At 45.6% G+C, this 11,627-nt stretch overlaps 1 protein-coding gene across 3 annotated transcripts in view; it reads right to left on the reverse strand.

The window, feature by feature from the left end:
• THAP1 (THAP domain containing 1) overlaps positions 1 to 11,374 on the reverse strand; it is a 34,088-nt gene extending 22,714 nt beyond the window's left edge. Inside the window, exon 1 of one of the 3 annotated variants that reach the window (XM_068234260.1) lies at positions 11,058 to 11,374. In XM_068234260.1, coding sequence (XP_068090361.1) covers positions 11,058 to 11,088 — 31 coding nt within the window. In that variant the 5' untranslated portion in view covers positions 11,089 to 11,374. Of the gene's footprint in view, positions 1 to 6,751; positions 6,789 to 11,057 lie in introns of those variants that run through there. The other 2 variants (XM_068234261.1, XM_068234262.1) reach the window with 2 other exon arrangements.
• Positions 11,375 to 11,627: the final 253 nt, after the last annotated feature.

Here is an 11,627-nt window from a genome sequence, read left to right on the forward strand (position 1 = left end):
AGCCATTTCCAATCACACAGGTAAACAATAGTCTGGGTGCTGGATTCTTCTTCCACAAGCAACAGTTAAACAAAAGCCCTAGAGACAAAAGACACTTCCTGTTTAACTGACCTTAGGCGAAGATAAAGTTCAAATCTGCATCCTTTCAGCCAATGACATTGAGCTTCATTAAGGGAAGTGATGTAGGGTGAGGGGGTGGAGTCAAGCAGGATAAAGGCTTTGAGCATGTGCTGTGAGGGGGGCTTTTGCTGGAATGGGGGCTTTTGCTGGAATGGACTGGTGAGGCTGTTAGCGGGAAACCATGGCTAGGTAAGCTGTCTCTGCGCATTGTGGGCTGTATTTTAGGATATATTGGGAAGCTGCACTAATGTTATGTATTAATGGATACATTGCGGGCATGGTTTCCTAAACTTTATGTGTTTATATGGTTGGATTGCGCTGTGCATGTTGTTTTCTGTAGTTCATCAGTATCTGTACCTGTATCCCAAATACCACTTGCAATATAAACGTTATTTATACTCTTGTTGATGTGTATTTCTTTGCCAAACGACCACCTAGAACTTACGAGAAATCGGTATTGTTGTCTTTATGAATATCCCAGTGTTGATGCAATATTTTCAGCAATATCGTATTTCTTACACACCTACCGGTCACGGAATCATTAAGACAGAGCCTTGCAAAATCTTTCACCACAATGGCAAGCGACTAAAAAGACAGGCACAGTCTTTTTCACTATCATTTAAAAAGTTGACAAGTACCTACACTTAACTATAGATTATAGTTACTATAATTCTCATAGTGGCCCATAGTAACCTCAGTTTTGGCGATCGAATGGGGGAAGAACATAAGACTGTGCATGAGCCTCTACTGCACAAGCTTTGTTTTTCCAGTACACTCCAGGACAGGTACACTTTGAGACCTGGCTCCTCCCAGAAACAGGAAACATCCCAGAGCCTCCCTATAAATTAAAAATGGAACCGGAGGTCAGGCAGTTTAGGATGTTTCCTGTTCCAGGAACATGCCTCTCTAAGTGTACAGCTGTCCCGGAGAGCCTGGGGGGCTAGGGGCGAGTGGTGCACGCAGAGTTTTTTCTGGGAGGCTGGGTTATCAAAAGTACCCATTTAGCTTACCCAGGTCCCTGCAGCAGACTGTTTTTTTCCTGGGGAAGAGAGAGAGCTTGCGGGAGGGCCGCTCCGAGGACGCAGTGTTGCAGGAGGCTTTCAGCCGGGCGGTGGACGCCGGATTGTGCGGGCAGAGGCCGCATGTGGAGCACTTCCGGGTCCGGAGTCAGTTTCCGGGGCAGATGACGTCACCGCATGCGCGCTGACTGAAGAGGAGCGGCCTGTTAGCGTCCCAGCACCACAATCTCCTCGTGGCAATGGAGGAGACACAGGAGCCGCCGAAGGTGAGAGCGGTAGGGTGCTGGGATGGGGCTGGGGCTGGGGCTGTGTTTTGCCTGTGGGGAGCGGTGTATGGTCCTCGCCTATTCATCTGACTACGGTGCAGTATGAAGTGCAATTGTTTTGTAATATCAGCATGTGGTTTCTTGACTTAAACTTTGGAATATGCTGTTCATGCACTGTGGGCATTTTGTTTTTATGCATGTTTGACTGATATCCTGTAAATTGTTTGCCAGCAATACTTTAACTGATCTGGTGGATAACAGTATATGAACAGGAGTTTCTTCACTGTTGGTTATGGGATATCATGCATTTAATCACATATGGGTTTGTTTCTTTGTATTTCAGACTAACCCAGGCGATTCGGTGCCTAGGCCCAGTCATAAGCAGTGCCCTGCATGTAGCAAAAAATTAGATACTAACTGGAAGAAATTTCTATGCCAGCATTGTCTATCTAAAGCAGTAAAGGAGGATGGAGGTTCTACTAAAGAATTAATAAACTCTTTTAGGAAAGAATTGAAGGATACTTTAAAAGACTTTAAAGCTTCATTATCAGTGCCGGCAGTATCTCAACAGCCTGAAGGGCCTCAGCAGGTTCAGATACAAACACTGTCTAAGACTCAAACACAAGCACAACCTCAGGTGCAGTTTCAGTCTCAAATACAGTCCCAGGCACAAGCACAGCCACAGGGTCAGGCACAAGTGCAGGAACAATCAGTGGTGGAACACATACATAAAAAAGCATCTAGAAAATCTAATCGGGTGGTGGAGTCAGATGAAGAAAATGAACCATTAAGTGTTTACGATTCCTCGGGCGGAGTCTGATATGTCACAGGATGGGAATAGTCAGGAGAAGCCATCTCGATTTAAATTTCCAGTATCAGAGACAGAGATGTTATTGGAAGCAATATATGAGGAATTACAAATTAAAAAGTCAAAGCCCACTGAATTATCCGTTCATGATAGGCTATATGAAGGAATGGAGTCCATGGAGGATTTAGTATTTCCAATACATCAATCCACAAAAAATATGATTAGCAGCCAGTGGAAGAATCCTGATAGGAAACTTTTTATGTCTAGAGGATTTAAGAGACGGTTTCCCTTTGCCGAGGACGATTGTAAAAATTGGGATAAGTCACCTAAACTAGATGCAGCTTTTTCACAGGTGGACAGAGATGACGAATTGGCTTTTGAGGACTTGGGTCACTTAAAAGACCAATCTGACAAAAAGATTGAATTTGCGCTTAAAAAGTTGTGGCCTGCGATTTGTACAAATTTCAGGCCGGCAACGGCAATTACCTGTGTTATCAGAGTACTGGGTCTGTGGATGTCCCAGTTGCGGGAGAATATAGTTGCTGAGACTCCTAAAGATCAATTACTGAACTCTATGACGGTAATGGACAAAGCAGTATCTTACATTACCGACGCAATATCAGAGTCAGTAAGAATTACGGCCAGAGCTGCGGGTATTCTCAGTGTGGCTAGACGTCATCTATGGCTAAAAACCTGGCAAGCTAGTATGTCATCAAAGAATAGGGTGGTATCAATGCCGGTAGTGGGGGATACACTGTTTGGGCCGGAACTAGAGCAAATTCTAGAACGTACAGCTGACAGGAAAAAGTAGTTTCCCAGAAAGAAATCACAGGTTCAAGGGAAGCGTCCTTTTCGAAAAGACCCACAAAACTTTAAGAACTTTAAAAAAAAATTTCAAACCAAAAAAAGAGACTGGCCTTTTTCGAAAGGTCAGAAGAGGCAGGACTCGACAGTTAGGAATCCTGCAACCCAATTTAAACAGTGACATAATTCCGGTGGGAGGTAGGTTGGGCTACTTCCTAACACATTGGAGAGAAATGTCAGACAGCCCATTTATTATCAATACGATAAAAGACGGTTATCACATAGTATTCCAAAAGATCCCACCATCAAGATTTGTGATAACCAAGAATTTGATATCCTCGGTCCATCAGGAGGCCATACACTCAATAATACAGGATATGTTGGAGAGGAAGGTTGTATCGGTAGTGCCAGTGGATCAAAGGAGGAAAGGTTTTTATTCAAAAATCTTTCTGGTTCCAAAACAGTCGGGAAAATTCAGATTGATTCTGAATTTAAAACCGATCAATCCTTTCATAAAATACGAAAAGTTTCGTATGGAACCAATTCACTCGATCAGGAATCTTTTAATTCCGGGAGGATTTATGCTCAGCATAGATTTAAAAGACGCGTACTGGCACATTCCGATAGAACTGCAATCTCAAAAGTTTCTGAGGTTCGCTGTCCAGACGGGAAGCGGAATACAACATCTACAGTTCCGTTGCCTCCCGTTTGGGATTACTTCTGCTCCAAGGATCTTTACAAAGGTCATGGCAGAAGTAGTCGCAGCACTGCACAAAAAGGGGGTACTAATAGTCCCCTATCTAGACGACCTATTAATTATTGCAAAATCAAAGCAAAATTTGATAGGACACAGGGAAACAGCGTTGCAGGAACTTCAGTTAGCCGGCTGGTTAGTCAGCAAAGAAAAATCGCAGCTTCAGCCCACTCAGGAAATCCAGTTTCTCGGATTTATCATAAATTCGATAGACCAAAAGTTATATTTACCAAAGGAAAAGATCCTAAAGATTATAAACGAGATAAATCAATTCATGACGCTTCAGGTGATATCCTTGAGACAGATCATGCGGTTGCTGGGCCTTCTGACGTCATCTGCGCCGGCAGTACAGTGGGCAATGATGCACGCCAGAATTTTGCAGGCCTGGCTGTTAGACAACTGGAACAAAGATCCACATTCGTTAGACCAATTAATAAAAGTAGAGGACGAAGTAAAAATAGATCTTCAATGGTGGTTGGCAGTGAGCAACCTAGAGATAGGAAAATTATGGAGATTTCTGATACAAAAAATTCTGACCACAGATGCAAGTGCAGTCGGTTGGGGGGCACATGTGGACTCTTTTCAGACACAGGGCATTTGGGATCAGTCAATGGCCAGAAGTTCTTCCAATCTCAGAGAGTTGTATGCGGTAAAGATGGCAATCATCAGCATGATGCATATGTTACAGACCACTCACGTTCAAGTACGAACGGACAATTCCACGGTGGTGGCCTACATCAACCGTCAAGGGGGAACAAAGTCAAAAAGACTGTTGCAGTTGGCGTTAGAAATTTTGAAAATTGCAGAAAAGAAATTTCTATCTTTAACGGCAGTACATTTGAAGGGGACATTGAATGTTCTAGCCGACCAGTTAAGCAGACAACAAATCTCCAATACGGAGTGGAGTCTAAACGACAGAATTTTCGATCAGTTGGTGATCAGATGGGGTCGTCCTCACGTAGATTCATTTGCGAACAGGAGGAACAAGAAATGCAGTCATTTCTACTCTCTGAATGTGATGGACAATCCATTAGGAATAGATGCTCTGTCGCAGGACTGGAACAAGCCATTGATGTATGCATTCCCACCTCTGAATCTGATGGCCCTAGTGTTACAAAAATTGTTAAGGTCAACCGGAACAATGATGTTAATTGCTCCGGATTGGCCCAGAAGGTCATGGTACCCCTTGCTGCTGGCTCTCTCGGTGGATCCTCCATGGAGACTGCCAGTAGCGAAGGATATGATTCTCTGTCAGGGACAGCCTATCCAACAAGCAACTACGTGGAAGCTAACAGCATGGCTACTGAGGAAGCAGTCCTTAGAACCAAAGGGCTGTCTTCAAGAATGATTACAACACTGCTAAACAGCAGAAAACGTAATACTAGATTAATTTACCAGAAATACTGGAAAACATAATTTATGGTTGCAAACGTCAAACTTCAAATCCACTGAAATCGCTTCCATTCTAGAATTTTTACAGGAAGGCGTGGATAAGGGGCTGGCTTTGAGCACGATAAAAGTCCAAATTTCAGCCCTATCGTTTTTTTTTTATAAAAAGTTAGCGATGGATCCGCTCGTTATACGGTTTATTACGTCAATTGAAAGGAGTAAACCAATTTTGGTTAAAAATTTTCCCAGATGGGATTTGCCTTTTGTTTTACAGTCTCTTTCATCTGATTTTTTTACGGAGAAAGATTCCTTACGTATTTCTACGTTAAAGACAGTATTTCTGGTAGCCATTACCTCTGCGAGAAGGGTTAGTGAGCTACAAGCGTTATCTTGCAGACAGCCGTTTTGTTCTTTTTATGAGGATAGGGTAGTGTTAAGAACAAGTCAGGAATTTCTTCCTAAAGTAAGTGATATTTACCATAGAACACAGGAGATTATACTACCATCATTCTATACAAACCCTAAAACGAAGGAAGAAGTAAGATGGCATAGACTGGATGTTAAAGAAAACCTATTAGCATACCTGGACAAAGTGAAAGAGTTTAGGAAGACGGAATCTTTGTTTGTAAACTTTTCAGGTAAACATAAAGGAGCTAAAGCTTCAGCCACAACGATAGCCAGATGGATCAAAGATTGTATAATAGAAGCTTATAGAGCCGCAGGGAGAGACCCACCTTTAGACTTAAAAGCTCACTCTACAAGGGCAGCTGCTACGACCTGGGCCTATAGGCAGGGAATATCGCCTTTGGACATCTGTAAAGCTGCAACGTGGAAGAGTCTCAACACCTTCATGAAACCTTACAAGCTTGACCGACTATCTGCAAAGGATCAAAGCTTTGGGAGAACTGTCCTGGAGGCAGTAAACCCGCCCTAAGGTGTGTGTAAACGTATTTTCTTGTTTATCATCTCAAAGTGTACCTGTCCTGGAGTGTACTGGAAAAACCACATGTTAGCTTACCTGCTAACGGTATTTTTAGTCACTCCAGGACAGGTAGGGGTACCCACCCTTTCAATGGGGAAATAATGTATCTAATGTACATATGATTTTATTAATATCTGTATATTCACGATCTTGTAAATGGAATGGTTGTGTTTTATATAGTATGTATAAACATGAAGTTAGGTTTGTTCCTGTTACTTGTCATTATACTGCCTGACCTCCGGTTCCATTTTTAATTTATAGGGAGGCTCTGGGATGTTTCCTGTTTCTGGGAGGAGCCAGGTCTCAAAGTGTACCTGTCCTGGAGTGACTAAAAATACCGTTAGCAGGTAAGCTAACATGTGGTTTTCTATTGATGTCGGAGGGGGAGTCGCTAGCATGGAAGTGGAAGCAGCTCTCGAGCTGCAAATCATTGACCTGCATGCTTCTATTGCAGTCCATTTTAAAATTTGTATAGGGAAGGGGAGATGAGACATAAAAGTATACAAAAACTGATCTAGCTAGGAAATTAACCATAAATGGTTGTTAAAGTAATGTACACAGTTTAAAGGGACTCAGAGCTGAAAAAAAAAAGTAAAGATTTATACATACCTGGGGCTTCCTCTAGTCCCATCCGCTCTGATCGCTCCCACGCCGCCGTCTTCCCCTGCCCAGTGTTGGGAACCTGGTCCCGTCACTTAAAGGACCTCTGTCGCTAAAATCTTAAAATTAAAAATACATGTAAACATGTACAAATAAGTACGTTTCTTCCAGAGTAAAAATAAGCCATAAATTACATTTCTCCTATATTGCTGTCACTTACAGTAAGTAGTAGAAATATGACATTACCGACAGATTTTGGACTAGCCCATCTTGTCATGGGGGGTACTCAGGGTTTTCTTTATTTTTAAAAGCACTTAGTGAATGGCAGTTGCTCCATCCAACTGCCAAAAAAATGTGCAGCGAGCAGGGAAGCTGGCCAGCATCTTTGTATAAATCTTTTTCAGGGAATGTCTTTATAAAGAATAAAGGCCATGCTGAGAATCCCCCAGGAAGAGATGGACTAACCCAAAACCTGTCAGTAATGTCAGATTTCTACTACCTGCTGTAAGTGACACCAACATAGGAGAAACAGACAGTCCCTCTTTATCCTCCTGGGGACTGCCTAAAGCCAATGGGCATGGCCACGGCGGCAGCCCCAGGACCACCTAATGCCGATCGGCGTCAAGTCCTGGGGCTGCAGTTTGCAGGAGATCGCGTGCAGGCTGCGCGCGCATCTCCTGCTCGGGGGGGGGGGCGAAGCTCCCCCCCTCGCTCGGGAGACTGTTAGATGGCGTAATCGCCGTCTATTTACATGTACAGCGCTGCGATCGGCAGCAGCGATGTACTGGGGACAGCCATGTGACACTGCTGTCCCCTCCATATGCTGGACAGTGAACGACTGCCATAGGCTGAAGCCTATGACGGCCGATCACGTTGATCGGCTGGTGGGGGAGGGTGCAGGGGGAAGTGGGAAAAAAAAAAAAAACAACAACAACAACAGTGGAGCGATCAAACCCCAGGCCCTGCAGCTTGACCTTAAAGCTTCAGTGGCCAATTTATTAATAATGTGCCTGGTCTTTAGGGGGGTTTACCACTGTGGTCCTCAAGTGGTTAAGTCAGTCGGGACCAGTCTACGAAGGCGAAGTGTGCTGTTTATGTATCTCTCCAGCAGCCGCTGGAGACATACATAGAGGGCACACTTCTCCTGCGTAGACTGGCTCCGATTGATGTAAGTGATGGGACCCGGTTCCCCAAGCTGTGGACAGCAGACGATGGCGGCGTAGGAGCGATTGGAGTGGATGGGGCTGGAGAAAGCCCCAAGTATGTATAAATCTTTTTTTCAGCTCTGGTACACTTTAACTACGGTAACCTGAGGCTTCTTCCAGTTCTTCAGGTCCCACACTGTCGTTCTGCTCTTCTCCATTCAGACACTGTGTACCTCTGAAAGCTGGCCGACTGGTCCATTAGTAAGATACTGCACTTGAGCAGCGCCGCGCCTCCTCGATTGCACTCCCATAGCTGGGAGCAGTCTGCACATGCAGCTTTCAGAGGGGAGAGCGGAATAGATCAGAGCGAAATGAGTGTGGTGAAAGATTTTGCAACTTTGTCAGATTTTGCAAGTAGTTGCAATAATTTATAGGTATTACTATCAAAAACTGCAACATAACCACTGACTTAAAGCTATTAGTGTCAGAAAATCCAACCCAACCTAACCCTATTGTCACACAGAACAGACCGTTGGCTTTTCTTGTACAGAGGACTAAAACATTCGTAAAAGAATTGACTATAGCACAATCTTGCAGTACAAAACTTGCACTCCCCTAATAGCTGCATGGCTGTTTCTACTTGCCGGCCGGTGGGATGGGTTTAAGTGTATCTGGTGGGTACAGATGTTTGCATCATATTTGAAGGCACAGAGGACGCCGTCCGCGCCCCCCATGCCGTTCGGCCGGGTCCCCACCACTCAATAGCCCCCCGGGCCAGCTCCCGACTTCAGGGCCCGGATCGGGCTCTCATAACTCTACAAACATGGCCGCATGAGCTGGCCGCGGCGGCGCAGCTCCATGCTACAGGAAACAGCCTGTAGCGTGGATCGGGGGGGGTTGGTCCTAGAGCTGAGCAGCCGCACTTGCGCCTATGCGGACTGCGCAGCCGCGGCCAGCTCATGCGGCCATGTTTGTAGAGGCAGGAGAGCCCGACCCGGGCCGTGAGGTCGGGAGCCGGCCCGGGGGGCTATTGAGCGGCGGGGACCCAGCGGAACGGCACGGTGGGCGCGGACGGCGTCCTCCGTGCCTTCAAATATGATGCAGGTATTTAACTTTTTTTTTTTTTTTATTTGGCCTCGGAAGTCCTTTAAGTATACCCCTGACAAGGCCTAACCCTAACTACCACCCGCCAATGCCTAACCCTAACTAACGTTAACCGCTCCCCTCCAGCTTCAAATCCGGCAAAAAATAAATAAATAAACCCACCCCAAAAATCAGATAGGTGCCACGCACGTGCAGTTTTGCACAGTCCGTACAGTGAACATGCACTGTATGGCAAATTTGCAAAATCTTTCACCACAATGACAAGGGACTAAAACAACTACAGGGGCTGGGAGAAGCATACATATGAATTCGCCACTGGGAGACTTGGGCGTAGGATCCCAGCGGCGTTAAATACTATTCCCCCTCTAGGTCGACGTGGATAGTGGGGAATTACGTAATTCAGCTTCCAGCTATTGCTGGAGGCCGAATTACAGTGTTTTAAAAGTAACTTCAGCTCCATCTTCTGACGGTGCCTAAGTTACTGACTGAGTAATTTTCATGAAGGAGTCCGCACACAAACCGTAGAAGCAATAAACGTGAAGTATTTATTCTCCCATCACATACATGTGCAGACACGGTCTGACCTGCTTAGGTCACCTAAGCAGGTCAGACCGTGTCTGCACATGTATGTGATGGGAGAATAAATACTTCACGTTTATTGCTTCTACGGTTTGTGTGCGGACTCCTTCATGAAAATTACTTGCACATTGCCTGGGGGTCCAGCACCAGCCTACCTACCGACGTGTGTGCGATCCTTGTATTAGTAAGTTACTGACTGAGTGCCGCTATGGCCGTAATTCCTATTACGGACTATGGTGGCGCCGGCTGCGCCCAAATCTCCTGCGTAGTAATTACAGCATTTGCAGAAGACGTCCAAGGTAAGTTACTGGGCAGTTTACAGTAACCAGACGGCTATGTTTTACTTTAGGTTTCTTTTACAGAAAACCTGTAACAAAAAAAAAAGAAAACCTCTCCCTTGGGGGGTACTCACCTCAGGTGGGGGAAACCTCTGGATCCTATTGAGGCTTCCCCTGTCCTCCTCGGTTCCATGGCAGCGGCGATAAAGCTCCCCGAACAGCGGGGATGTAAATATTTACCTTCCTGGCTCCAGCGCAGGCGCAGTATCGGCTCTCCGCTCAGAGATAGGCAGAAATAGCCGATCGCTGTTGGCCCGCTCTACTGCACAGGTGCAAGTCGCCTGCGCAGTAGAGCGGACCCGACAGAGATCGGCTATTTCCGCCTATCTCCGTCCGGAGAGCCAAAACAGCGCCCCCGCTGGACCCAGGAAAGGTAAACAAATCACGCTTGTCAAGGGAGGATTGCCCGACACTTCGGGGGAACCAGCACTGGACTGCCTGCAGCTACAGGGGTGGGGGAAGCCTCATTGGGACCCTGAGGCTTCCCCCTCCCGAGGTTAGTACCTTCCAGGGGAACTTTTTTTTGTTACAGGTTCTCGTTAAGATTAAAGTGAACCTGAATTCTTGAACAGGACAGAAGTAAAACATATAGAAATGCACCCTGTATCTATTTAGAGATTTTAGCCTGTCTAATTCCCCCTCTGTGACTAAACACAAGTTGTAATTTGCGTTCTCCCATGTCAGCTGACTGCCACAGCAGATAAGCTCATTTGAAAGCACCACAGGATGTTAACATGAAAGCAGGAAGTAGACACTGCAGATTTTTTTTAGGATTCCTATCAGCTGTAACAAAAAAATGTTTTTGTTTAAACGTTATTATGCTGTTGTGTATCTTTCAGAGCAGAGATTATATATATATATATATATATATATATATATATATATATATACTCTGCTCTGAAAGATACACAACAGCATAATCATTTTTGGCTCATCTTCCCCGCCCTATACAGACTGGACCACGCTAGAGAACCATACAGGTCAACGATCAGAGGCGCGCAAGCCGCTCCCGCTTCCACGCTGGAGACTCCCCTCCTATAGCAGCAGAACGCGCAGCTCGTGCACCGGAGGATCATGCGCAGTCTTATATTCAATGGTACCGCGAATGGTAACAACTCGGTGCTAAACTCAGGCGTTCCCGGTACTTACTTGTGGAAGGAAACGGGCTTATCCTTATCATAGCGATTCTTGCATCCGTAGGCAGAGCAGGATTGCACCATGATTGCCCGCTCGCTTCGCTTTGTGTTCCTCGGGGAACCTCGCTGGCCTCGCCGCGTCTTGTGGTCTCCGACTTTTGTAATGAGACTTACCGGTCTCCCCTCGTCAGTATCGCAATGAGTGTTGTTGCGCTAACTTTCCCGTATGCCCGAAAATAAAGAATTATAAGAGAGCAAATTAGTGGGGCGCTCCCCTCCCTGGTCCAAGATGGCCGACAGCGCTTCATCCAGCGTAACGTTTGTTAAATAAACGCCCTCTCTAATTTGCTATGTTAAGTCATGTGGTCATATTTGCATAAGGCACGCCTATCTCGTATGTTCAATGCGAAATGTTTCCTAAGGAATATGTAACTGAACGATTGTCATTACATCAGATGAGGTTTGGCATTGTGCTCATGGGCGGACAATGAACAAGCTGAGGTGTGCGCTTGTATGCACAATGGCTGCTAGGCAGGCTGAGGCTGTGGTACCCCGGGAACGCGATAACCTCAGCAGTGATGGA

This window comes from Hyperolius riggenbachi, chromosome 1 (assembly GCF_040937935.1).
Source record: "Hyperolius riggenbachi isolate aHypRig1 chromosome 1, aHypRig1.pri, whole genome shotgun sequence".
In the NCBI taxonomy this organism is placed as follows: domain Eukaryota; kingdom Metazoa; phylum Chordata; class Amphibia; order Anura; family Hyperoliidae; genus Hyperolius; species Hyperolius riggenbachi.